The sequence below is a fragment of the Geosmithia morbida genome (genome assembly GCF_012550715.1).
Source record: "Geosmithia morbida isolate 1262 chromosome Unknown scaffold_27, whole genome shotgun sequence".
Taxonomy (NCBI): Eukaryota; Fungi; Ascomycota; class Sordariomycetes; order Hypocreales; family Bionectriaceae; genus Geosmithia; species Geosmithia morbida.
This window is the reverse complement of record NW_023336214.1, coordinates 1-27,882: the sequence shown is the minus strand read 5'-3', so window position 1 is coordinate 27,882 and position 27,882 is coordinate 1. Positions and strand designations below refer to the sequence as shown.

At 51.2% G+C, this 27,882-nt stretch overlaps 6 protein-coding genes across 6 annotated transcripts; 2 read left to right on the top strand and 4 right to left on the bottom strand.

The window, feature by feature from the left end:
• Nucleotides 1–704: 704 nt before the first annotated feature.
• GMORB2_4947 (carbamoyl-phosphate synthase small subunit) lies at nt 705–2,231 on the top strand (the record flags this gene model as incomplete). The annotated part of the gene is made up of 1 exon (XM_035466921.1): nt 705–2,231. One exon carries the CDS (start codon nt 705–707, stop codon nt 2,229–2,231), a length of 1,527 nt encoding a protein of 508 aa, XP_035317910.1.
• Nucleotides 2,232–2,652: 421 nt separating this feature from the next.
• GMORB2_4946 (SAP domain-containing ribonucleoprotein) lies at nt 2,653–4,191 on the bottom strand (the record flags this gene model as incomplete). Its single annotated transcript, XM_035466920.1, has 1 exon — nt 2,653–4,191. One exon carries the CDS (start codon nt 4,189–4,191, stop codon nt 2,653–2,655), a length of 1,539 nt encoding a protein of 512 aa, XP_035317909.1.
• A 1,091-nt stretch (nt 4,192–5,282) lies between these two features.
• GMORB2_4945 (ThiJ PfpI family protein) lies at nt 5,283–7,050 on the bottom strand (the record flags this gene model as incomplete). Its single annotated transcript, XM_035466919.1, has 4 exons — nt 5,283–5,455; nt 5,681–6,142; nt 6,220–6,419; nt 7,040–7,050. The coding sequence occupies 4 exons, from the start codon at nt 7,048–7,050 to the stop codon at nt 5,283–5,285; spliced, it is 846 nt and encodes a 281-aa protein (XP_035317908.1).
• Nucleotides 7,051–8,953: 1,903 nt separating this feature from the next.
• Nucleotides 8,954–9,662, bottom strand: GMORB2_4944 (uncharacterized protein; the record flags this gene model as incomplete). Its single annotated transcript, XM_035466918.1, has 3 exons — nt 8,954–9,235; nt 9,377–9,488; nt 9,547–9,662. 3 exons carry the CDS (start codon nt 9,660–9,662, stop codon nt 8,954–8,956), a joined length of 510 nt encoding a protein of 169 aa, XP_035317907.1.
• An 11,638-nt stretch (nt 9,663–21,300) lies between these two features.
• GMORB2_4943 (tannase) lies at nt 21,301–23,055 on the top strand (the record flags this gene model as incomplete). The annotated part of the gene is made up of 1 exon (XM_035466917.1): nt 21,301–23,055. The coding sequence occupies one exon, from the start codon at nt 21,301–21,303 to the stop codon at nt 23,053–23,055; it is 1,755 nt and encodes a 584-aa protein (XP_035317906.1).
• A 3,051-nt stretch (nt 23,056–26,106) lies between these two features.
• Nucleotides 26,107–27,213, bottom strand: GMORB2_4942 (Zinc knuckle; the record flags this gene model as incomplete). The annotated part of the gene is made up of 1 exon (XM_035466916.1): nt 26,107–27,213. The coding sequence occupies one exon, from the start codon at nt 27,211–27,213 to the stop codon at nt 26,107–26,109; it is 1,107 nt and encodes a 368-aa protein (XP_035317905.1).
• Between the last annotated feature and the right edge of the window lie 669 nt (nt 27,214–27,882).

Here is a 27,882-nt window from a genome sequence, read left to right as displayed (position 1 = left end):
AGTCCTACCACACCACAACCGAGAAAAAAGCAGACGACCTGCAAAGGCACGAAGGAACACACCCTCTCTCCACCTCACCTGGCCTTGGAGCCTCCTTATCTTGTAAAGCCTTTCACCCCTTCAATCCGCCCTTATGAACGGGCGCTCGTCAGTCTTCACCTCTCAGGTATGTCATCAGCTTCCCCTTTCCCTTCTCCTTCTTTCCTCTTCATCCCTCCGAGGGGTTCCCAGACCCCGGACCGGCACCACCCCACCACCAGCACCAACCTTGACCACATTGTCGATACCCGTCACTACCTCGCAAAGGGAAAACTGCTCTCTCCGGTGGATAGGGGGCTCTCCTCATTGCTCGTTTCCGCATTCCATCACGAGTTTTTCTTTTTCTTTTTTTCTTATCAGGACATTCTTGCTGACTTGGTTCGATCTGATAGGATTATCTCTCGGGTCAGACATCTACCTCTCTCTCTCTCTCTCTCTCTCTCTCTCTTGACTCACCGCTCGGATGCGTGGGCCCCTCTCCCACACAGAACCAAATTTGCTGACCTTTTTTTCTTCTTTCGATACCTTTAGACCACCTCTGGAGGTCTCTTTCTCTATAGAAGCCCGGTCCAGAAACCAGATTTCACCTTGACCATCCCGACTACCCTCACCGCCACTTTCTCAATTGAGCAATCAGCAAGCAAGCCGAGACAAGAGCAATCAGAATGTTCGCTCGAGCCATCCCTCGTGCGGCCCGGGCGCCTATCGCCTCTCTCCCGCCCAAGTCTGCCGTCGGGGTTGCTGCTGCTGCCCTCAGCAGCATCACCGGGGCGCCGTCCAAGACTGACGGACGGGTTGCCGCTCCCAAGAATACGACCGGCGTCCAGAGACGCTGGGCTTCCGGTCCTGCCACGGCCGGCAGCAAGGGGAAGAACGTGCCGGCTACCCAGAAGGCCGCTGCCCCCGCCAGCTCCGTCCCCGCTACCTTCACCATCCGCGTACGTCACGTATCGATCACTCCCGGCCGTCGTCCCCTTCCCTCTGGCCCGTACGCTAACCTCTCCCAACAGGACGGTCCCATCTTCCAGGGCAAATCGTTCGGTGCCAACACCAACATCACCGGCGAGGCCGTCTTCACCACGTCCCTCGTCGGCTACCCCGAGTCCATGACGGACCCGTCGTACCGAGGCCAGATCCTCGTCTTCACCCAGCCGCTGATTGGCAACTACGGCGTGCCGTCCATGGAGCGCGACCAGTGGAACCTGCTCAAGTACTTTGAGTCCCCCCACGTGCAGTGCGCCGGCATCGTCGTGTCCGACGTCGCCCTCAACTACAGCCACTGGACGGCCGTCGAGAGCCTCGGCCAGTGGTGCGCCCGAGAGGGCATCCCCGCCATCTCGGGCGTCGACACCCGCGAGATCGTCACATACCTCCGCGAGCGCGGCTCCTCGCTGGCCCGCATCTCGGTGGGCGAGGAGTACGACGCCGACGAGGACGAGGGTTTCGTCGACCCCGGCCAGATCAACCTGGTGAAGCGCGTCAGCACCAAGGCACCCTTCGTCATCGAGTCCCCCGGCGCGGCCTACCACGTCGCCCTTCTAGACTGCGGTGTCAAGGAGAACATCCTGCGCAGCCTGGTCAGCCGCGGCGCCTCGGTCACCGTCTTCCCTCACAACTACCCGATCCACAAGGTCGCCCAGCACTACGACGGGGTCTTCATCTCCAACGGACCCGGCGACCCCACCCACTGCCAGGAGACGGTGTACAACCTGGCCCGCCTGATGGAGACGTCGTCCATCCCCATCATGGGCATCTGCCTGGGCCACCAGCTCCTCGCCCTGGCCGTGGGTGCCCGCACCATCAAGCTCAAGTATGGCAACCGCGCCCACAACATCCCGGCCCTGGACCTCACCACCGGCCAGTGCCACATCACCAGCCAGAACCACGGCTACGCCATCGACTCCAGCACCCTGCCCGACGACTTCAAGGAGTACTTTGTCAACCTCAACGACGGCAGCAACGAGGGCATGATGCACAAGACCCGCCCCATCTTCTCCACCCAGTTCCACCCCGAGGCCAAGGGCGGTCCCATGGACTCCTCCTACCTCTTTGAGAAGTACCTCCAGAACGTCAAGCTTGCCAAGGATAGCCAGGCCGTCTACAAGGACAACAGGCCTACCCAGTTCCTCCTCGACATCCTCAGCAGGGAGCGAGTCGGTGTCGACCCCACGCCTCTGGCTGGAAGCGGTTGAGGAACGACAGTGCTGAGCGAGCGGAGCGGGAAGGTCACCGGTAGAGACCCCGTCGGAGGTGGAGGTGCTAGGTGGCTGCATCCGAGGTCCACCGGAGTAGAGTATCCCTGGACGAAGGACTTGGGCGGGAAATTTTTCTTGAAGAAGAAAATGGCGGATGGGTGTTTTTGGTTTTTTACTTTTTATGTTCCTCTCATCTTTGAAATTACAATGAATTGATAGCAATCTCGAGAGCCTATACACTGACCTTGTTATATTTTTTGACCTGTCCCAACGCCCAGTTACCATGACCTTTTTTTCTTTTCTTTGAGAACAAAAAAAAAGAGAAAAAAAGAGGGGAAAAAAAAAGTTCACCTCAGATCAGCCATGTTGCCAAGTACTAGCAGTATGAGGTTATGACAATAACCGCTCGATAACCCCATCACCGATCCAAACCAGGCAGGTACCTATCACTCCTAGGCCTCCCACCTCCATTCCTCCTCCTCCTCCTCCGGCCGCCGCCGCCGCCGCCGCCGCCAGGGCCAGGGGGAGGAAGGAGACGACCTGGCCCCCTACCGCCACCCCGCTGCCTATGCGGCGGCCTGATGCCCTCAAAGACCTCCTTGCCCCTATCGACGAAGCTATCGGCATCCTCGAACGAGTACCGGTTTATGTCCCGGCCGTAAGGGCCCCTCCTGTCGGTGTAGAAGGAGTGCATGCTCGACAGACGACGGCGGGCCAGGTCGTCCGACACGGGGGCGAACTGGACAGGCGGATAGGACCGGGTGGTACGGCCGCCCGAGGAGGCGGGAGGTGGGAACGGACCGGGACCGGAACGCTTGGCTCTCGGACCCGTCGGGGGTTCGAGCAGACTTCTCGGACCCGTGGGGGCGGACGGGGGGGCACCGCCGCCACCGCCGGAGGTGGGAAGGCCGGGACCAGGACCGGGTGCGCTGCCGGGTACGTTGCCGGAAGCGGTGGTGTGCTGGGCCGTCCCGTCGGGTGAGTAGACGACCTCCCAGCGTTTCGACGATCGAGGGTGCCCGTTGCCGCTGCCGCTACCGCCGACGTCCCGCGTCTCGGCCTCGATCCAGTCGGCCACCTTCTCCGGGGGCACGTAGTCGACGAACAGGGCCTTGCGGTTGCTCTCGTTGGGCCACACCGTCCCGTGGAGGCGGGAGCGCACGCGACGGGCAGCGGCGGTGCTCGTCAGCGAGACGAGGGCGTGGGTGCGGATCTGGTCCAGGTGGAAGGCCGTGATGACGTCGGCGGACTCGTCGGCGGCGGCGGCGGCGGCGGACGAGGAGAGGCTGGCTATGTGCGTCTGCACGTCTGCCGGTCGCAAGGGCCGCATCAGGTTGGAGATGTAGAGGGCTGATGTGGGTACGTGGAGGGACGGAGGTGCGTCCGCGTCTGCGTCCGCGTCTACGTCCGCGTCTACGTCCGCGTCTGCATCGGGAGCTGGGGCCGGGGCCGGGGCCGGGGTCGGGGCGGGGCTGGCGTCGCGTCGGGGTCGTTGCTGCGCGTCATCGGCTGTCGGCTCCGACTTGTCATCTTGGTCCATCTGTACGTCTGCCATGGGTGCGTCTGTCGGAGCAGCAGCGTCGGACTCTCCGGGCCGGTCGTCGTCGGTGGTGGCGGCAGGGGGAGGAGGGGGGGGAGGTGTCTCTGCTTGAGGCTCAGCTTCAGCTTCGGCTTCGACTTCTACCTCGGCATCGGCTTCGGCATCGGCTTGTGTCTCTTCCGCGCCAGCGGTGTCATCCATCTCGACATCTCCGTCGTGGTGGTGGTGGTGGCCGTCGTCGTCGTCGTCGTCGTCGTCGCCATTCTGACCCTCCTCTCCGTTGGGCGCCTGCTGGTCAGCCTGATCGGCCTCTTCCAGACGCGCGACGAGTTCGGCCTTGAGCCCGGCTTGGGCGAGGCCACGATTCTTGAGCTCGGTCTTCAGGTCTGCGACCTTGAGTTTGGACCAGTCGGTCATTGCGGCGTTTGCAGATGGGAGGCGCGTTGCGGTAGCGCGCGTGCGTTGCGTGCGTGCGTTGCGTGCGTGCGTTGCGTGCGTGCGTTGCGTGCGTGCGTGTTGCGTATTATTAGGGAATTGAAACAAGGAAGGGGGCTTCTTTTTTTTTTTTTTTGTTGGGGTTGGAAGGGTGGAAGTTTGACCCGAGTTTCTCTCTTTGGAAGCTTGGTTTTATCGGTTATCTTACGCGTTCGCGTCCGCGTCGCTCCGTGATGATTCGAGTATGAATTGGTGTTGTTGCATTGATGTGATGAAGGAGTCGGAGGGAAGGAAAGAAAAGAAGTGTGAGGAGAACGAAATCGTTCAACTTGTTGCTGCTGCTGCTGCTGCTGCTGCTGTTGTTGTTGTTGTTATTACTGTTGCTTGGGCTGGTTTAAAAAAAAATTAAAGATTTTAATTACAATGAAATAATAGAGGTAAAATGGATTTTATTATTTTATTTTATTATTTTATTTTATTTTATTTTATTTTACCATTGAATCAGTGACGCTGGTGGACAGAAGAAACATAAAGTGGGGGTGGGGGGGCCTTTTTTTGAACTCTTTGGCACCATGTAATCTGTACTCCGTAGAATGGAAGGTGTTGTTGGTATGATTGTTTTTTTTGGTCTGGCCTGAGGCTGAGAGAGGTCATGGACAGAAAAAAAGAAAAAGAAGTAGAAGAATAAAGGGAAAAAAACTTCTCTACATGTACACGTCCGTCATCCTATCATGAGAGCGAATATCCCCCGCCTAAGCATTGGTATCGTCAAGCCCTCTTGCGATAGCGATGATAGATTTTGTTGGATCATCGCATCAAATAGCATCCCCCCCTCCCCTTTTTTTTTCTGGGGGGGGGGGTTCTCCCATCGTTCTCATTAATTCACTGAGACTTGCAGAAAATAAGATAAGAATAAGAAACAAAAGGATAGATGACACATGATACTCTGAAATTCGGTAATGATACTTTACAAGCTCTCTATCCGTACTCATCCCGGACATACGAGGGACAGGTGAGTCACTAGATATACACACACGGCACGAGCACGGACAGGACAGAATACCTCGGACACTCTAAACATCCAGTCCGTCAACGACGACTCCCTTGGTCCAGTTCCACTGCATCATCCTGGAGACGGCGAAGGCGCACTCCTCGTCGACCATGGCGCTGACGAGGTAGAGGGCCGCGTCTATGCCGGCGCTGTTGCCTCCGGACGTGATGACGCGGAGACCGCCGAGACGCATGGCTGCGCGACGGACGATGGACTCGCGACGGCTGTTGGAGTCCTTCCAGGACATGCTTCCCTTTCTTCGGGGACGGGGTCAGCAACGCTTCTTCTTCTCTCTCTCTCTCTCTCTCTGTGCTGCTGAGGAAGGAAAGGATGGGGATCAAGGATGGAGAAGAGGAGGGGGAGAGGATAGATCATCGTACCTAGCATTGGAAGGGCGCCTTCCCGAGTCTGACTTGCGACGGATATAAGGGCTAGAGTCCTCCCCGTCGAGGTCGAAGCGGAGGTTGTTGACGACGTAGCGGGCATCCTCGACGATGTCCGTGCGCTCTTGGAGGTTGCGGGTGGCGGCGTCGCTGCACAGATTCTCAAAGGTGGTGAGGAAGTCGGGGTGGGTGGTGGCCGAGAGGCCCGAGAGGATGCCCTCCTTGGCCAGGAGGAGGGAACCGGTGCAGACGGAGAGGAGGGTGCGCTCGCGGGCCGGCTCCTTCTTCTGGAGCTCGGAGAAGTCGACGATCAGGCCGGCGGGCTGGTCCTCGGTCTTGACGAGGGAGAGCATGTTGCCGCCCAGGACGACCAGGACGTCGTAGTCCTCCAGGTTGTCGTGGGCTTCCTTGAAGGTGATGTGGGAGTTTACGATGATGCCCTGCTCGCTCAGGACCTGGGGCTCGCTGCTCGCGAGGGTGATCTCGAAGGCTCTGGAGGCTGGGCGCTGTCAGCCTCACGGCTGTTGCGGCTATTGACGGGATTGGGGTCGGAGAGGAGGGGGGGAGGATACGCACATGGATCATCTCTATCGTGAAGAGCTGTGGAAAAGACCTCGACGGGGCCGGCAAAGTCAAGCAAGTCAAACTTTGGGTGGAGAGCGAACAGGACGTTGATGGGCTCCTGCTCGTCGGCCACGGCCGAGGTCTTGGTTGCAGGCATCTTGAAAACGTAGCGGTATATGTGGACTCGATGGGGTAGATGGATGCATATGGTTCTTCTTTTTATAAAATAAAATAAAAAGAAAAGAAGTAATAAATTGCTGGAGGGAAGTAATTGCTCGAGGGAAGTAGAAGCAGGATTGGATGAGAAGAGAGGGAGAGATGAAGAGGGGCGGGAGGGAAAGCGGGGGGTGGTGGGGAGATATAGAGAGAGTGTGTGTGTGAGAGAAGGGGAGGGGAGAGGGGGGAGGGGAATTGAATGGAAATATATAAAGAGGAGGAACACACACACACACACAAGAGAGGAGGCAATTATTATCAGGTACTGCCAAGAGAGGAAAAGGATAGAAACCCTAGGAGAGAGAGAAACCCTAGGAGAGAGAGAGAGACGGAGAGAGAGACGGAGAGAGAGACGGAGAGAGAGACGGAGAGAGAGAGAGAGGGAGAGAAGAGGGTTCGACCTCTCCATGTACATCACGCGACGACGTTGACAGAGACGATCACCCTATGCGAGACGGCACGACGTGAACTTACGACGGTGACCTCATCCGCCCAGTTCCCAATTCCCAATCGGGTCCCGGGACGATCGAAGTGAGTGACGGTGACGTGGGAGGAGGGGGAGGGGTAGAGGAAGACGACGTAACCGGCTCTCCGTCGACACAGCAGCGGGTATTACGACACGGTCATGGTAGTGTTTCTTAGGTATCGCGATGGGGTATGGAGTATGGAGTCTTGTTGAATTCTTATTAGGTATGCTTTATAATCGTCTTGATTGTTACGGCAGCGGTGTCATAGTCTGTATGCAGCGCGGGTAGTGGTCTAGCGTCATGCAATATGTACTACGTGTATACTTGTTTGTAAAGTTCCTGTTCAAAAGTCTCCGGTCCACCCCACTTTTCTTACTAGCCACCAGAGTTATCAAGAATCGATACTTAAACTTCAACACCGAATAACAGATTGTTAAGCTCTTTCATAGCAATCTAGATAGTAATAGATCAAAAGAGTAGTAGTTATATTTAATATCTAGTATACCAACCCCTAGCCTTTTTGACAGCCGCGAGCCTCCGTGGCAAAGAGGAAATCACGCGGTCAATTTCTCTGATCTATCTTCCACCACACCTCTCGTAGAATGCGCTTAAATTCAGCTATATTAAGGCGGTTTCGTTTCAATTCCTATATATTAGGATGAAGCTCCTTGATTCCCCGTTTCAATAGAGCCTAGATATGCTCAGTTGGATTAAGATCTGGGCTATGGGCGGGCCAATCTTCAAGTAGTTCTGTCATACTTTTTCCGTCCTTTTGAGGTGACCTGAAAAAGCAGAAATGTCCTTGGTTCTTGGATTTGACAAGGACGGTGTCGGATCTCGTAGCTGAAGAGCGTGATCCGACACATGCAAGGCCTCTCTCGAAAATGTGTTTATGTATTTCAGGGGATCAACCGTTTGGATGTTGACACGCTTAGTAGCGTGTGTGAGAACACACCACTAACACGCCGGCAAGTTTCCCACCCTCGCCATCTGCTCGGAAATGGTATCGAGTGACGATGCCACTACGTTGAAATCGGGCGCGTTGCTGGCCATCTTGGACAAGATGAATCACTTCCCGTGATGTAGATGTAAGGAAGAATAAACACCCTGCCTGGGTGTGACGGACCAACCGTGTTGACAACAATAAAACGCGTACCCCGCGCGTAGTCAGCTGACCACCGGGAGAACCCCGGCTACAACTCCATTCTGTCGACGACAAGACAAGACAGACAACTCGTCACGTACGTTTCCCTGCTCTCTCCGCTCGACCATCTTCCCTCTAGGAATGAATGAATCCACTCTGTGGATGAGATGAATGGACCATTCATAAAAATAACACACAAGAAACCCTTCTTGTCACTCCGTATGTTGAGTGGCCAACTGCGGAGCCATCCCCCAAGATATCTCCAATCACATCCCACCCCTCCTTCCAGTCTAGCTGGTTTACTGACTGTTCCCCATCCTCCTGCTGGTCCACAAATGGACTCCTCAGTCCAATCACTTCGTTCTGTTCCTTCGTCTTATGGCTTGTCTGCCAATCCTTTGCCGGGGCACGGGGCAGCCTCTTATATAACTTGAAAGGCTGAAAGGCAAGAAGATGAGAGCCCAGCCGACAATAGTGAGAAGCATGCCGACAGCTAAAGGCAACTGTGTATGAAGTGTGCCATTTATGAAGGGACGCGTAGGTATAGTTCTTACTATCAAACTTGAAAAAGTAGTGCTTGACCGACTGGAAGACAGCGCGTTCACTCTTCGAGTAATACCCATGCTGTTGGCCTTGCGCTGGGCAGACTATAAGATGGCCAAAACGGGGATGTAGAAAATGACGAATATTATGCTAAAGGCGCCAATGGCCCAGCGGAAGTTGACCTTGTCCAAGAAGAGCTGGGCAATGGCTGAGCCAGAAAAGAATGAGGCAATCGTGGCTCTAATCCTGGCATTCTTCTCTTACATCATCTTTCTAGTCTGGTCGCGAGTCATCTTGTGACTCGAGAAAGCTTGCCGAGCCTGTTCCCTTTCGTGATGGTCTATTCGGACCATGTCAACAGCGTGGGCAGCTTATTCTACTGACGTTGGTTCCCTCTGATAGTCGTCAACCTTGTTGTATTCCCTTGGGCCTCGTCCGAGGGCTGGGAACAGTGGTGAATATCCACAACGGGGCACATCTTGCCAGCGGCTTGAAGGTCAGAACCCATTTTCGGGGCATGAGTCTCGTAGGTACGTGTTATAGCATCAGTCACCTGTTCAGAGTCGCCATCGTTGACATTCGTGAAGTTAAGGGCGTCATGCAGCCTATCGGTGTGTAAAGACAGTGCTTCCTGGCTGTTAGGGCTAGCGGCAGCGATCTTGTAGAAGTTGTCAGAAGCCATATGAAGGCGGCCAGCTAACCATGATCGTGAAGATGGCCTCCACAACCATAGGCCATGTGGGTCGATGAAGGCAGATTGAAATTAGCTGTGACGGAAGTCCCCTTGGAACAGTTCCACGGATCGGGACGGCCAAGTGTCATAAGGTGCGCCCTCAGCCTCGTGGGCATACTGGATGTCCGTCAGGTGACTGAGGGTTGCTGGGTCTTCCACATCCTTCAAGGTTTGAGGCCTGACGTCAATGGTCGGTTGGCGTTGCGGCTAGATATACGGTCAGTCTGGAGGCTTACCTCAGGAGTGAAGCCTGGCCACAGTCGCCAGAGCTATAGGAGATATCGGCCATCTGTGTCTTTTGACCAATCCGTGCCAGGCTCGAGGAGACGAGCATCCAAGTCAAGCAGGCCATCTGCACGGCGTTTTCCCGGAGCCTTATGAGGTGGGCGAGGAAGGCCACATTCAATGCGTTCCTGGTCACGGAAGCTGCGTGTGGTAGCCGTAGCTCGTTGGGTAAAGGTCATCGGTTGCCTCACCGAGGGAGGGCCTTCTTCATCCTCGTCGAAAATTCTATCGCTAGAACGGGCTCTTGGATATGGCGTGTCCTTTATGCTGAGAAGTAGGGCGAAAAGTGGGCTGTGTCTTTCTCTGTGGTCGTTGTGCAGGTTGAGGGAAAGGATCATCCACCCTAGCGTCCTGAGAACGGGATCCCTGGCGAGAAAAGGTCGTAGTAGGTTGGTCTGCCATCAGGCGTCGGGAAAAGGGGGTATCATAACTGCTAGCTATGTCTCGAAGCTCCTGGGTGTCTTCTTCCACAATACGAGGCCTAGGAAGAGGTTCGTCAAACGGATAGGCTCTTCTGGGATTTGCGTAGCCTTCTCTAGTAGGTTTAGACGACTAATGGTTTGGCGGCCAGACTCGGTCAGCCTGCTAATAGAGATATCATGGGCGTCAATCTTCTTCTCTAAGCGTTCTAGAGTTGAGAGGACTCGGCTAGCGAAATCAACACTAGAAGTATCGTTATTGGCAGCGTTGATGGCGGCACGGTAACCAGATGAAGTCGGGTCTACACGAGGGCGTGTGTCTAGTGGTGTATTGGCTTGACCAGAGTCGTTGTACGTTGCCGGAACATCGAGAGCAGGCGAATCAGGCATCTGCGGTCTGGTATCACCACCACGGATGGGGGCGCCTCTAGGGGCGTCGCTCGAGGAATCCGACATCTTGGCTGTGATAACCACACGAGAGGTGTGTTGCTATCATCAGAACGACTCCGAGTCGTCGTTGGAGCGTTGGAATGGGAGGTGTGGGCTTCGTCTTGGTAGGCAAAATAGAAAGAAAAATCAGTTTGGGTCGCCAAATAATTATTCTGTGCGTCTGCGGACTCCTTCCTAATAGGGTCATCTCGTAACTCACACCTGACGATGTGATGCTACGTTTGACCCGAAAGCGGAAGGATAACTTAGTTCCTGTTGTAGCTGGAAGATGAGGCTTCCTGCTATTATCTAGCTATTGTGAAGATGTGTGTGCCCGACGTATTGTTCCATCGGACTCGTAGGTCACGGGATCCACAACACACACATAGATCATAGTTTAGTTGCTCTCTCATGGTGATAAATTGATCATCACATCTGCAACAGTTGTGAGCCCGGTTCGCTACAGCAGGTTATCCGCACCACAACAACACCCACCACAGTTAACTGCTTGCAAAGGTAGGAAGCCAATACAATACAACAAGGCAACAAGGCTCTGCCCATCATTTGCCCAACGTGGCCACCACCAGCCCTACTGCCGGCTTCTCCGAACTCAAGCTAGATGCCTCAAGCCTCCCCAAGCTCAAACCCAACGGCGAGAACTTCCTTAGATGGTGTTCAGCGTGGAGGGTAACCTTCAAGGTCTCCAACCTGCGGACATTGATCAACGGCACCAGCACCTAAGATACCTCGTATGAGACCGACGACGCGAAGGCTCTCATGTACCTCTTCTCGGCCGTGGACGGGACCTGCTTCCCCTCGTTACATCAGAGGATACAGCATCAGAGGCGCGGATTACTATTTACGATATCAACAAGGTCAAGACCTCCAGGTACACCTTGACAGATTCCACCAGACATGGGCTAGGCTTCACAAGCGTTGTGTCACATTACCCAGGAACTGTCCATATAATTCAGGCCGATGACACAACCAGACACTATCAAGGTATTGTTCTTCCTCTCTACACTGCCAGACAGCATGAACAATATAATCAATAACCTCTCGACACGAGGTAATAATACATTCCACCACATCGAATCAAGATGCTTGATATTGCTTCCCGTAACCAAGACGAGCAGAACCAGGCCGCCTACTACACTAGTACGACCAAAACCACCAACAGAGACAAGGCAAGTACAGCCCGTGCTGGAGGCGGTCCTCAACCCTACCGTGCCTCGACACAATCTACCAAAACCGGCCACACCAGCGCCACGGCCAACTCTGGAAATGAAAAAAAAAAAAAAAAAAAAAAAAAAAAAAAAAGCACATGGAGCAAGAAACATGAGCCAGAGAAAAAGTATGTTACTGGCCACATTTGTAGTGAANAGTACAGCCCGTGCTGGAGGCGGTCCTCAACCCTACCGTGCCTCGACACAATCTACCAAAACCGGCCACACCAGCGCCACGGCCAACTCTGGAAAAAAAAAAAAAAAAAAAAAAAAAAAAAAAAAAAAAAGCACATGGAGCAAGAAACATGAGCCAGAGAAAAAGTATGTTACTGGCCACATTTGTAGTGAATACCGCAAGCTTGCCGTCCACAAAGCCAAGAAGAGCCTCCCATTCCAAGCCCTACCACCACTCCGTCTGCCATACAAGCTACCACAGACAATGATCCTAACATGGCTCTGCTTGCAACCAAGCGAGATCGCATCCCATGGCCATGCCCACCATATGCCGCCATCCAGGCTTATGCTGTCAGCACTCATCCTACCTCTCTGCTAGGCTGGATATTTGACTCCAGGGCGTCTCAACACATGATGGGATGTGTCGTAACTTTACACAATTGTCTAGACGTGATCGCATCATCAAAGTGGCCGGGGTGGCACAATATGCGTCGCGGTGCCTAGCTCACGGTCCCTCCTGCGTAACGGGAGCTGGAATACAGGCATTCTCTTTTCCTGGTAGAGTCATGCTGACTTAGCACTGAGCAGAAGTGCCACTTCGGAGGGATTCAACGAAACTCTGACGCTCTTACGTTCTCGGTCGACTGAGACGGACAAAGCCGACCAAGAGTGTACGCACGCACTGAATGTAAGACGAATCATACACGTAGGGCAAAGGGACTAGTAGAAAAGGTCCGACACGAGTTCTCAAAGCGTGATGCCTTTCCGAAAAGGCTCTCAACCTGATACAGTCAAAGGGTTGAGGTGATACCCGTGCATGATGAATGACTGCTGAACAGGATTGGGCACTGTCATGCTATTCTAAGAAAGGAAGGAGATATTAAGAGACCGCCACGCTGCCACGCGGCAGGGGAATATGGCGCACATGCTAAAATTGGAGTATAAGTACGAGTAATAATTACGCGTAGAAAGGAAATAAAAGGGGGAAACAGAGAAATGAAAGGGCGCATGAGAAAACAGGCAGCATAATATTACGCAGACTGAGCTTTACAAATGGCATGGAGCAGACAATACGAAGCTTGACACCGGGGAAAACGCAACGATACATGTTGGCCAAAGACCCGGTGCTCTTCATTTTGAGCCAATTCAAAAATATGCAATCTTTTTTTTTTTTTCAAATTTCCTCGAGCCAGCCAGGCGTAACAAACGCTTTATCGCCCAGTGCTAAGCGAACTTTTTATACGACTACAGAGTAATATATTAAGCCAGTCTGGATATCGTGTTACGGCGGATTGAAGTTTCAAGCGTGCCATAAATCAGGAAAGTAAAAGTCCCCCATCATCTGCTCTTGAAGTTGTCCAAAGAAATTTTCACTCTCCAATACTTCATCAGCATTCCCTGTAGCCGGTAGGCCATCTAGGCATAGGCCGGTATGATGGTCCCTCTCGCTAATGTTCGCAGAAGCTTGCGGTTCCATGTTTGACCTCTTTTGTCGCCAAGATTTCAGATGGCCACTATCGCTCATTTGTTTGACAGTTGTCTCGCACTGGTTCAAGCAGATGTCGGCTAGGTCCCAGTTAGCGCAGGATTTCATCTCCCGAAGGTGATCGATGAACCGTCGAGCACTGCGGACGCATTTTATCGAGACGTTATCGTCATGTGCTTCTAAGGCGCATCTCATCATCAATGTGGCTGCTGATGCGAAATGGTAGGCAATATCTTTTGGTGGTTCATGGGGTCAGCATAGTTCTATATAGATGAAAGGGCACCCTACTTACAAGGCAGCCAAAACACCTTCGTCTCTTCCACGGATATCGACATAACAGAATCCACAAATGCGTCGCCGACTTTCATGCATCTGATTTGGTAATATTGCACTTCAGCGTCGTCAGCAAGACGTGTTGTTTGCAAGGCAGCCCGCGCGATGCACATCTTGACCGCTAGGAATGACAACTGCAAATTCAAGGCTCCAGGCTGAGTTCTTTCAAAAGCTTCGTTTTCTGGGTTCAACCATGGTGGCCATGAGTCCTGCAGCTCATCTGCATTAGCGTCCAAGCGTCGCAGGCTCTTGAGCGTCCCTTCCAAAGAGCCAGGCTGTAGTGAATAGACGATGGCCAGTATTTCCTCTAGAAGTTGTGTTAGACGACACAGAGAAATGAAGGAATGCGCTCCTTTGAGGCGTGTCTCAGATGCAGGGGCGTGCCCTCCCGTATCGTCAAGAACCATGCACAATTCAGGTAGTTGAACATCCCATTGACCACGATGGATGTGGCCCGGTGTTCCGTGACACAGGCTTGCCCTGTAGAGAGTCTTCTTTAGTAGAGTTCCGATGATGTCAAGAGATTTCGGAGGTTTTTAAACTAGGACGAAAAGAGAAGAGAAGTTCACTGTTAAAAGGAGCTTACCACACGTCGTGGATCAATAAGGTCCACCAAGTCTTCACCCTGAGATTTTTCTGCCTTGGATTCAGTCTCCATTTCCCTGGGTCCCGATTCAAGCCCAGACTCTGGGCGAGAGCAACGCAACTGCCAATATTGATTGCGTTATAAGTGATTGATGTTATCGGCCTTCCGAGTATATCCAGAATGCAGGCCAGCACCGTTGACATACTCGGCGCCTGAAAATCCTTGTGCATGGCGCTGACAGCAATATTCCAAATGTATCGCAAATCAGGCGGGTTCCGCCCACTGGCCGCAATCTTCGGCGATAGATCCCAAGACAAGAGCGTGACAGCGTATATTTCGCAAATAATTGTATACGGGAGAGACTTTGACTGATATGCTTTCCTCACAGCCGTTTCATCTAAAAGAGGGAAAGCAGGATGAACAGCATCGAAATAACTGACGGCGGAGATTGTAAGATTTTAAAACGGACAACGCAGGTAGAGGAGCCCACGGCCACTCGTACTTACAGCTCTAGGAGATGCGGCCCGAGCGGAGAGACGATGTTCTCTATAATCTCGAACTGTTCGAATCCCGAACTTCCATTTCCCGTGGCCACTAATGTCCGCTGCTTTGGCACTTTCAAATAGACGACAGGATTGCGGGAATCGATGGAGTAGACACTGTAAGGGTTTGGGCGAACATGACTGACTGCCCCGTTATTTGTCGGAGACATATACTGCTCGAGCATCCAGACATCAGGCGCCACTGTTGGCCCAACGATATGGCTCGACAAACCGTGATCTCGAGCTTCCAGGGGGGACTCCCCGCATTCATTCCTAGACCCAGAACCCTCCGCATGGAGGGTCGAGACTGCATTGGCATCCGGAACCGCGGTGCTCACCTCGTTCCCCACAAATGGCGATAGTTGTGGGTGCTCTGCCTGTTGAGCCCGCCGGAGTGGCGATGAAATTTTCGCCCCATGGTCGGCCTTTCTGTTGTCTAGATGACGCTGCCGAACATGATAGGTCACGCGGGATGTACACTGTTTTCCGTGAGCGCGACATAGTGAGCACGGCTCGTTCAGCCGCTCCCGATGGCACCGAGATTTTCTTCGATGACAGAAATCGCAGGCGGGGATTCTATGCGACCGATACGGTCGAGGATCCTGGGCCTCCTGGTCGCGAGACGAACCAGAGGGCTGGCTCTCATCTTCCATGGGGACTGTAGATTTTTTCGGCTATTGAAGCTGGGGTCTTTGCGAAGCCCGGTTGGATGGCAACGAAGTGTGGTATTCATGTTCCGAGACCAGATTCTCGAAGAGATACCACGACCAATGCGATTGAAATGTCAAGGCCGCAAAGGTGTTATTGTCTTTCCAAAGCAAAGCAAGTGGTTGGCGATAAAGAGGCCAAATTCAAGGCGCCCTACTTAGTCACAGTCCATGGAATAAGTGGGTCGAGAAAACACCAATGCGACGAACGGAAAGACTTGAATATTATGTATGAGATGACCGCACAAGCGCAAAATTGTTTATAGTTGAGGATCTAGAGATTGTAACCAGTGTATAGAAAACAGGAAGGAAGGAAGAGGTGGGCCAAAAGAAAAGATCCAAAAAATGAGACGTTTATAGAGCCAGGTTTGAGATTTCAAGTCAAAGGACTCGTCGGCCACATATTTTGTCAATCTGCGGGCCACCGGACGAGAAGACATTGGCCTATACAAGTGATAAGATCTACTGAATAGTGCAAGTGGAATCGAAGCTGAGTACTAATATTTTATATGGCCCTTTCAGGTCCTTTCGCGCCCTTTCGCGCCATTTTGTACAATTCCTCAAATGGGGTCCTGACACAATAGGGCTTCCTCGGCACTATGCCAGACTTTGTCCCCCAAGCCACCCGCCGAAACAAGTCGAATAGCATAATGTATCGTTTTCCGAGGCAGGCGTAGTTTTTGATTTAACGGGACTCTAGGCATGGTCTCAACGTTGGCCGTGAGACAGTGCAATGTATAGTACCGGTGATAACGCTGTGCCCCTGAAAAATGGCTACATGTTGGCTTCCACCACTGCCCTTCGTCTTGCACCCGTTGCACAGCCACAGCTACTTCATCGTGTAAGTTTGTATAACAATTTGATACAATTGACCTTGCCTGGTTGACTGACGCAACTGTAGGACCACTTATTCAATTCCACGCCTGATCCGGAGAACCGCTTGTTCACGAGTCTGTATTACGGCCATTATGCGACCTTCACGTGCACCCCACATTTTTATTCTTGGTCATCATCACACTCACTCACACGAACAACAACACGATCGCTTCATTCTCTCAGCGATAGCCCAGTATATAGTCAACCCAATTCTGTAGCTATAACACTATTGCTACATCAGCTATCAATAACACAGTCAGCACTTCTTTTAAATCAATTCCCGATATAAGCACCTGCGGCTGTGACTGCCTCATTGCTCAGTTCGACGCCCTGACTGTCTCGCCAACATCATCTGTGTCTACCCTGTAGGTCAGAGCTGAATCCAAACGCTATAGTGGTTGCGTGAGCCGCAACCTGCTTGCAGTACGTGCTTCAACGGACCAAAAGATGTTATTGTTAGAGCATCCGAAAGGGAATTCACTCGTTGTATGACTGCCATGGCCATCGACAATAAGGAGACGATGTGCATGTCGTAGTAAAACACACTATAGTTTATTTCATAGTAGATCATATCATAGCTTAGGTAAGCGGGACTCGGCCATAAACCCGACGAGTTTGGCACGACAACAACAATGAAAGAATAAGAACCTTGACACCAGTTGGAATAAGCAGCTGAGTCGTTATCTGGACAGGTTGTTCCGACCCGACCAGCAGCCCCGGGCGATAAAAGACTACGTTTACAGTCACAATTACCCCTATGAAAATCGTTATCATCAACATTATTAAAATAACACTCAAATAACCCTAATTCCTCACATATAATTGTGATCTGTTTAATACAATCATCCAATCAAATCCACCGGATTATTTCCCTTCCGAACCGATAACTTAGAGGAGCTTTTTGCCGACGTTATTCCGCCGCTCCGTCTGACAATTAAGAGTCTCATCGCAACACCAATCTGACCGATTAAAACGAACGATGAATTCAACGGTGGCCACGGACTACCCAACGTTGAACGGTCTAACGGATTGGATAAAATGGAATGCGATGTTCCGGGTGTAGGCTGGATCTTTCTGGAAGAAAATCGACCCAGCTATACCCTTGCGGGAACCGTTCCTCGAAAGACCGACGATTCCTGAGGCTACCTCGAGTCCTGCTGTCAATAGATATAACATGCAGTTGAAAGAATTCGACGATGAGAATAAGGAAGTTAGCAGACTGAAGAAATGGATGGCGACAACGGTAGCAGGCCACATCTTCTATAACGCTATAGAGGGAGATGATAACATCATCAGTTGGTATGAAAACATCCAGAAACGTGTGACGGGCAACAAACTGCAGATGAAAAGGAACGCTCTTGAAAGATATGAGAATATCATGCATCCGAATCGACGGTCGCTACATATCGAAAAATGGCTCAGATCTGCAGAAGAAGTCTGCGACAACTGTGAACGCCTTGAATTCTGGAAAGGAAACCCTATTATATGGTTCACGAGCTTTATGCGCGTGCTTCGGATGGTGTACCCTTACCAAGTCGAGATTTGGGAGAGTTATTTCGCCCCAAAACTTGACGATGGATCCCTGCAGCTGCGAGAGGTTATCAACGAGATTCAAATTCATTATACAAACGTCAAAGCCGGAACGGCTCAGGCTGCCTTTACAACTACAGAGACGAGGGATGACTCAGATAAGGATAAATTCGACAGCAGTCTTGAGCCAAGACTCAACAACAACAACAACAACAAGCGGAAAAAGCAGGATCAAAAGGACCAAGGAAAGTCTCGAAAGACTAGGAAAGTCTGTCCTGTGTGTGAGCAGTTCCACTCTCTTGATGTCTGCTATTACGCATTTCCAGACATTCGAAGCGCATGGTTCAAGCCTCGACTTCAGCTCGAGTCCCTAGCCAAGAAGTATCTCGCGAAGAAAAGCGTCCAGAATCAGGTTATAAACATCAAGAAGCAACAAAAGGCCGAGTAGTCGGATTGACTCCCTCGGGGGGTGGATTCGAAGATAGAGTCGATCTCGCCAATAGTGATGACAGCGGCAAGGCAGTACGCACTTTATAATGCTTCTATCCTAGACTTAGGAGCCATTATGCATATTATCGATAATAAGAGTTACTTATCCCGATTAGGTAAAGAAGAAACCTCTCTTCTAGCTAGCGATTCGACAGTTCTGATCAATAGACTTAGAGAAGTACCAAACTCGAAGCATGATATTATACTCGAGGAGGTTGCATTATATGAAAACTTCGTTTATAATTTTATTTCTCTTTTTAGACTCTCGAGGAATAGGATATATAGTTCGATATGTCGAAGGTGGATCGTTATTATATAAGGTATAGGTCGTTAAGGAAAGTCATGTTCAATATATCTATATCTACGATCAGTATGTGGTCAATGACGACGACTTGGACTTACCTGATGTGGCCATGATCACACAACGGTCATAAGAAAAGGTCCCGGCAGATGTGTGGTATCTGCGGCTTGGTCACCCGGGGCCTGACGCGATGGAGGATCTACTTGAATAGTCTCTCGGTGTGCGAATTCGAGGGCCATCAACGGTCGAATGTGACGGCTACAACGGCTAAGATAAAGCGTTAGATCTCTCGCCAGCTAAAGGAGCATCATGAAGGACCAGGGAAGCGGATAGCCCTAGACTTCACCCACATGAATATAGATATAGCAGGTTATAATAGCCTTATACTGTTGACAGATAGATGGTCTAGATATGTGTGGCATTTATATATAATGAGCCGTAACGCAAAGGTTATCAATAAGGCGTTCAACACCACTGAACACCTGACCTACTATTGAGGGAGGACGAAGGGATGAACTGTCTATGCAGAACAGTAGATCATCAAAGTCTCAAGGAACAAGAGGAAAATGAAGAGGTCTTCCACAACGAGACGAAAAGTACGGGTCGATCCGAAAGGTACATTCATCTTAGTCCTCCTCCTGAACTATAGTACTGTACAGGCGTCAAGGTCGATACTTGAGCAAGGCCGGAACTCTGCCCGAAGGTTATCCATCATAATGTTCACGGTGGCTTCTCCGCTACTCAGTAGTGTGATGTGTGGTGTGAGCCCCACATGTGGCGGTGTGGCGTATGTGGCACAGGGGTATGACAGCGAAGACCAGACTGCTTATCGGATCATATATCACGAGTGTCTCCGGCTCTGCTTGGGGACTAGTTTCGGTATGATTCTGAATGACGTACTCAGATCCACCAACAAGGCCACTATCGACGGCTTTGATATCCTCACTTACATTGCTGGGAACTAGGTGCCACGGACCTCCCGGAACAATGACCCCTCAATTCCGTAGCAAAATTGTCGCCCTCATGTAATCAGTACGGTGCGTCCGCTGGCATCCTGCTGGTGAATCGACTGGTCAATTGGCTGGAAAGTGACAAGCGAGAGCGTCTGCAGGCTTCGAGTGGCACAATTAAGACTACCAAGTATTAGGCCGAGAAGCGTGAGTTCCAAGACTTGACAGACTTTGAGCAGGCTCATCTTCGTTTCATTCTCCAAGGTCAACTGTACCACCAAAACTTATTTGATACGTGTCTCTGGAGAGCGATGTTTGGATATAACACCGCTAGTATATTATTGTTACTGTATAGATTATCTGTATCCCAATTGACATAGTATACCTGTTTGCCAAATCAACCAAATCCGGCCTAGTCCTCTGGCTCCTCTTTTTAGGCAGCGATCGTCAGGCGGTAGGTACATCAGACTCCACTGGTGACCCTTCGTATGGTATACTGCACGTGTGACGCGTATACAAATAGGTACACAGGAAGTAGGGGCCGTGTCAATGCCCCTGAGTGCATATCACGTGGCCCCCGCAAATGAGCCTTTTCCGGAAGCATAAGGCCCCTGAATCATTTAAGAATTCATAGTGGCATTAACCCAATTTACCTTATACAAGGCGCCGCATTATCCGAGCCCTACGCGTCATGCACCGCGTATGTTTCTCTCTGTGGCTTAGCACAACACGCAGTTTCCCATGCCGATGGGCTTGTTTCGACTCGTTGTTCTTTATGCTAACTTTTGCCATCCGCAGTCCATTTTTAGAGCCGTACGATGGTGCCCCAGTGGTTTCGATTCATTCTGCTCCGTGGTCGTACGTCGTACGAGTGCGGAACGACAGTACATCTAGACCGTAGTACCTGCTCGTGCTGGTGCTATACGGAGTTACCCGTACAACCGGAACCAGGCAGTGGACCCACCGCCCCATCTCGAGGAAATGCCTCGACATTCTCTTTCCCATTTCGTCATGTTTCGTTCCGTTTCTACCAGAACATTCGTATCAGGCAGGCGCGTGATTTATTTCACCCCAGTTCTGTACAATGAATATATCACATATCGAAGCAGGTACTGCGTAATAGTTGAGCTACAAGTATCGCGCCCGTGAACATGAGGCAATTGTTATATCGGTGTGGCACATTGTTGGACAGTGGAGTAGTTCGCCTTCCATTGATACCTTGGAATAGTACGAGTAATACAATTGCTAGTGCTTCCAAGGTCAGTAATTTCCAGTAAGGAAGTGACGCGCAACACCATTACGCCTCCAATTTTGCCAGATGGGCCAACAGGGCTGATTGCTAGTAATTGGCAGTCCGCTCTAGACAACTTTCGTATCCACTCCACGAGTTGATATCCACATATTCTTCTAAACCCGCGACTACGCCACTGCAGAGATCGTAAACCCCAGCTTGCCAAGCTATTGGCATTGGCGAAAACGTACGTGGGCCGGTAAACCAAGATCCCATTGGCTGGCTTAAATCAAACGCAAAGTTTCTCCTATCATCAGGTTTTCACATATTTAAGTGCTCTTCCATGATGCTTTCTTGTGAGGTAGAACTCGGCACCAATTCACCCCAGGCCTCACTCTCTCTTCAGTTACTCTCAACATTATCACAATGCGCCAGAGCACCGGTTTGACGGCTGCCTTCGCAGCTGTCTCCAGTGCTTCGTCCCTTACCGACATCTGCAGCACGGCCAAAGTCCAGAGTGCTCTCCCTTCGAACGGCACGATTCTGGGTATCGACCTGGTTCCCTCTTCTGTGACGGCAGCCGCTGTTTACAATGCGACAATTGGAGGTGGTATGGGTGGATCGCCCAGCACCGAGACGTACGACTACTGCAATGTGACCGTCGCATACACACACACCGGAAAGGGCGACAAGGTTGTACTCAAGTACGCCTTCCCCAGCACGTCCGACTTCAAGAACCGATTTTATGTCGCTGGTGGAGGAGGATTCACTCTGAACTCTGATTCCACGGGCGGTCTGCCGTACGGAGCCTCTGCGGGTGCCACCGACGCTGGCTACGACGCCTTCAGCAACAGCTACGATGAGATTGTCCTATACGGCAACGGATCCATCAACTGGGATGCGACCTACATGTTCAGCTACCAGGCTCTTGGCGAGATGACCCTGGTCGGGAAGGCCGTCACCAAGAACCTCTATGGTCTTGGGGATGATGACAAGCTCTACACCTACTACGAAGGTTGCTCCGACGGTGGCCGCGAGGGAATGAGCCAGGTCCAGCGCTATGGCGACCAATACGACGGTGTCGTCGCTGGTGCGCCCGCCTTCCGTTTCGCCCAGCAGCAGGTTCTCCACGTTTATCCTGCTACAATTGAGGCTACCATGGACTACTTCCCTCCCCCTTGTGAGCTCGACAAGATTGTTAACGCCACCATCTCCGCCTGCGATGCCCTCGACGGCCGCAAGGATGGAGTCATTTCTCGCACCGATCTCTGCAAGCTCAACTTTGACCTGAAGTCTATCATTGGCGAACCCTACTACTGTGCTGCCCAAAACAGCACCTCGCTCGGCTTCGGATTCAGCAAGAGGGCCGAGGGAAGCGTTACCAGCTACAAGCCCGTGCAGAACGGTACCGTCACTGAGGAGGGTGTTGCCGTTGCCCAGGCCGTCTATGACGGTCTTTTCAACTCCAAGGGCGAGCGCGCCTACCTTTCTTGGCAGATTGGCTCCGGGTTGGACGACGCCAGTCCGACTTACAACTCAAAGACAGGAAAGTGGGAGCTCACCATCCCTTCAACTGGTGGTGAGTATGTCACCAGATTCGTCCAGCTTCTTGACCTCGACAACCTGACCGACCTCGATGGTGTCACCTACGACACACTGGTCGACTGGATGACCATTGGCTTCTACCGGTACTACGACAGCCTGCAGACGGCGTACCCTGACATCAGAACCTTCCGCGAGTCTGGTGGCAAGCTCCTCCACTACCATGGAGAGTCAGACCCCAGCATCCCTTCTGCTTCATCCATTCACTACAGGCAGTCTGTCAAGAGTGTCCTGTACCCCAATTCAACTGACCAGGAGGCTGAGGAGGCTCTCCAGGACTGGTACCAATTCTACCTCATTCCTGGTGCCGCCCACTGCGGTGTCAACTCTCTCCAGCCTGGCCCCTACCCCGAGAACAACATGGACATCATTATTGATTGGGTCGAGAATGGCGTCAAGCCTGAGCGCCTGAACACCACAGTCTCATCTGGAGAATACGCGGGCGAGACACAGCTGCTTTGCCAGTGGCCTACCCGACCTCTTTGGAAGAACAACGACACCTTTGACTGTGTTACGGACCAGGAGTCGATTGACAGCTGGACCTACGAGTTCAAGGCTTTCCCAGTTCCTGTGTACTAGTTTCAAACAATTTGTATTTTTCTTCTAAGCTAGAACCCTTGGATACGATCCAATGTTACAATATAAGCTGTATTTTTTGAAACCCAAAGTTTGAGATATCTCTATTCAATGTACGTCAGACGCAGTATTTTCCAATGCATAGCGTCTAGATTCCATGACTGACCAATGCTATAAGTACAATACTAATATTGACCTTGTGGCATATGCAAAAGCATGGCAGAGCTCACAAATTTAGTCGTAAAGATTGCAACGTAGTCAGTAGTTAGGTATCTACTCCCACATTGTCATGTTCACACTACATACCCGAAACAAAAAAATAGTGCGGACTCCATCCGGGTCAGACCGGCCGTGGGTGCTCTGTCCTACACAGCATGGTATAAAGCTACGTTATAATCAAGTTAAAGTTAGCACTAGCACATAATTCTATGAAAGAATATGGTGAAACCAACACTTTTGATCAGTATAATACTATACAGTCTATACTTACAGCCAAGAGTGAATAAGTCAGAACCAGCTACCACCTCACGATAGTAACAGCTCCTCATCTTGTGCCTGTAGCGAGATAACCAAGCTGCGAGAACCATTGGGAACTACAGAAGTGGGGCGAAAGGGACCTGAAAACGGTAAATCAACGCACCCACTTTTGGAACACACCCACCATACATCACCACTTCGCATCACAGCCTCTTTTATCGCGTTCCCTCACGCAAATAATGCCTTATCTTTATATAAGTTATATTATCGTGACCCAAAATGCCTACCTATTTGAAGGATACTATTTTTGCCGCTGTCAAGCACGTTTATTCCGGCCCCTCAGCGCGTTAATGTTACGGCCCGTTGTGCAACCTTCACGTGCACCCCACTTTTTCCTCAACACCATACCCAATTACACAGTCACCAACGAACCTCAGCAATCGCCTTTAGAACGATCACCTTAATCACCCAGCGATCGCGGTGATCACGGTCAGTGATCGCTGAAGTAATGAAGCGATCACCTAGTATATAGCCAACCCCATTCCCTAGCTAGAACACTATTTTCACCCTAGCTATCAATACAATAGTTAACGCTTCTATTGAACCAGTTCTCAATACGAGCACCTATAACTGTAACTACACCATTGCTTAGATCGACACCCCGACGGCCTCGCCAACATAACACCGACACTTCTCTAACTACCCTATAGTATAGAGTCGTACCAACCGTCACACATTGATAGCTCTTATTCAGACCGTTACTATATCACACGCTGAGCAATACTCGACACTATGGCTTCCTGTGACGGTTGGTACGACTCTGTGCTACAGGGTAGTCAGAGAAGTGTCGGTTTTATGTTGGCGAGGCCGTCAGGGCGTCTAACTGAGCAATAAGGCGGTCACAGTCGCAGGTGCTAATTGTGGAAGGAACTGGAGTTCTAAAAGAAGCGTTGACTATTGTATTGATAGCTGGGTAAAGAGTGACTAGGCTATGGAATGAGGTTGGCTATATACTGCGTGGTTCACCATGGTTGAGGGTGAACAGGCAGTGAACCAGTTGCTGGTTCACCCGTGGTTCACGTGAAGACGTAGTGAACCAAGTCGTGATGTTCTTCTCTAGGCAGATCGTTAGTGGTGGGACGGTTGCGAAAAAAGTGGGGTGCACGTGAAGGCCGCATAACGGGTCGTAACACCAGATAAGCCCATCACATTAAAGATGACTGTATTATGATGTCCTTAGGTGGTTATAAGGAGTTGATCGGTTTACTTATCCACTTTCCTATCGTTATAGTCAAATGTCCCTCCTTCGATATTAAAAAGCTCGTATGGTTCAATTCTCTAATTCTATAGTAGCTAGTGTCGGTAATCACCGCTAGGGAAATGTAGTTGCCTATCGCACCACTATCTAATAGTGCTCGCATGCGATGTCCCTAGATCTAGACTTCCAATACCGTTTTTAGGTTTCCGATCGCCTGGTCGGCACCTAGGGTTATTGGGTATTCCTGGTCATGCTGTAGCCCTGTTATAGATGACATTTGTCGTTTCCCTAGATACTGTTACAGTCTTTGTTTGCGTTGTCAAGTTGTAAGGGTGAGACGGGTTTCTCCTTATGGTCCATCTGTTAGAACGTCGGGTTGCATCTTTCTTGATGATACTGACATCCCTTGCAATTGATTGCGTAGTCCTCATCGCATCATCTGATAAGACAATTGTTGTTTCGTGGACACGTCTCCTTGCCGTAAAGGAGTTGTATTTCGTTCTACTTGTTTCTTCCGTCACCTTAAAGGGTACGGGGGTTCATCTATCGCAGGATCTAGACGAGTTGTTCGCGGATGACATAATCTCGTAGTCCATCCATCTCGATATAGTATTTGTAGAATGAATCCATCCGTCGGTTCACCCATCCGTTTCGAATGCTGGCGGGTGCTTCGTTAGCGTCGGTAGCTCCCAGTCCCTCCGCTAGGGAATCCTCGATCTCCTGAACGCGGTTTAGCGGGCATTGATTCCTTGCATATCGTTGTTTCATCTCGACCCATCCCTAAGTCCTTATTCCTTCAGGCGTGTAGGGTTCGATAGTCTAAAAAATCTTGCCAATCTCATGCAACACTTGTCTTTCCGTTGTGCTATTGTCGTTGTGGACGCAGTGTTTGCAGAGTTCGTTTATTCGTTGTAAGATCTTGTTGCTCATTCTTCCTTCACTAGCCTCGACTAGTGGTTCAATCTTGTTCATTAAGTTGTTAGCATCCTGTCCGGACTGTTCGGCTTCACTCGTTCCCATTGAGTTAGAGACAGAACAATTGACAAATTCTTCGAACATGGATTCTTCTCGTGGTTTCTCCTTAATGGTTGCTTCGTTTAAAACAGCGTCTTCGCGTTAAACGGGTCGTCTTTCTATCATAGCGAGGGCTTGCTTCCCTTTTGGCTTTCGCGGGTACTATCTACTTGCGTCCTTATCGCTTACGTGGGTTCGGCAGTTGTCGTCGTAGCGTGCCGTCCACGAGAGAAGTTCGTGTTTCGCGATGGTGGTGTAGTAGCCACTTCGTGCTTGGCTGGTGAGGTGTTGAGATGCTTCCCCTCTTACACGGGTTTACAATCCTTTTTTTTCTGTCTGCACTCGCGGGCATAGTGTCCTTTCTTGCCGCAGCTGTGACAGGTTTCCTTAGATTTATCGCGCATCGCATCCAGTTCCATTAGTCCAGCGTGCTGGCCAAATGCGGTTGACTGTTGGCGTCTTGGTTTGCCTTGGTTCGCGTTGTTGCTTCGTTGGTTGTTGCTTCTTCTAAAAGGTTTGGGATAGTACTTGTTTCCTTGGTTCCTCTCTCGTCGTCGGCTGTACTGTCTGTCGTCAATCTTGACGGCCATTGACATGTACGTTGCCAAGTCGTAGGGTCGATCCATCTTGTAGATCTCGTCTTTGACCTCTTCCTTCATGCCATCGTAGAAGGCAGACATAAGGTGGTCAGATTCCCACGGTAGCTTGGAAGTGACTTGTAGGAACTTGGTGGCGTATTCAGACATGGATCCGGTCTGTCGAAGCCTCTTGAGTTGGTTTTCGGCTTCTCTTTCTTCGTCGGCAGAACCGAATACTTGCAACAGCGAATTCTCAAATTGTCCATAGTCAAACATGACCTCTTGCACGTCGTCCGGTGGAGACGCAGGGTTGTTGACATACTTGCGCATAGTGGGCTCGAACCACTTGAGTGCGGTGCCTCTCAGTCTTCCGGCAGCGAACATAACCTTGCTGTTGTCTGTTCTGAACTGTCTTGGGAAGAACATGAAGTAAGCGCGGAGCTGAGTGAGGAAGGGTTGAAGCGTCTCGGGCCTTCCTTTAAACAGTCCGGGGGGAGATGGCTTGACAATTTCTCCCATTTCTTTTCTAGTGCTTGCAGTGGTCGAAAGGTTTTGCATTTCCTCGAGGCGTTTTTCGTAGGCAGCGGCTTGTCGGGTCTGGGTACCGCCCATGTTGATGAGTTCGGTGCTTAGGTATTGGATTTGTTCTTTGAGCATCTGAATCTCTCGTCTAGTTTCCTTGTTCGCATCATCGTCGTCATCGTCGTCGTCGACGTCCATGTGTTGAGCCGGTTTTCCTGGCTGTTGCTCAACAGGGTCACGGGCTGGAGCAGGGTTCTGCCCTCGAGCAAGCTGCTTACCCTTGGAGGATGCTGGGGTCGTAGGCGTGGACATGTTGCCGAAGTGTCGGGTATTGCTCAGCGTCTGACACGGTAACGGTCTGAACAAGAGATATCAATGTTTGACGTTGGGTCAGCTCTGAACTACAGGGTAGACAGAGATGATGCCGTTTTATGTTGGCGAGGCCGTCAGGGCGTCAAATTGAACAATGAGGCAGTCACAGTCGCAGGTGCTTATATTGGGAGCTGGTTCAATAGAAGCGTTGACTATTGTATTGATAGCTGGGGGGAGAAGAGTGCTCTACCTGGGAAACTGGGTTGACTATATACTGGGTGATCATTGTGGTAGACAATGATCACAACTGGTTGATCACAAGTGATCGCAAATGATCGCAATGATCGCGTCGCGATCATTAGGAAAATGAATGATCGGGCAGGGAGGTGACATGGCGCGTAAGTGAGTGTGATGATGAGTAAAGTGGAAAATGTGGGGTGCACGTGAACGTCGCATGACGGGCCGTAACACCGCGGCCAAGTCAGACGGCCTACCCTAGACCACAACAGCTCCTAGCTACCCTGTAGTCCTGGGTAGGTAGACAGACAAGTAGACGTCCGCCCGCCTGCCCCGCACACCGATCGCGCAGGATAGAGTACGTAGAGGCGAACGCTTTGCGCCGCGGCCAAGTCAAGCAGCTTACCCTAGAGGCAAGACAGCTCAGCAGCC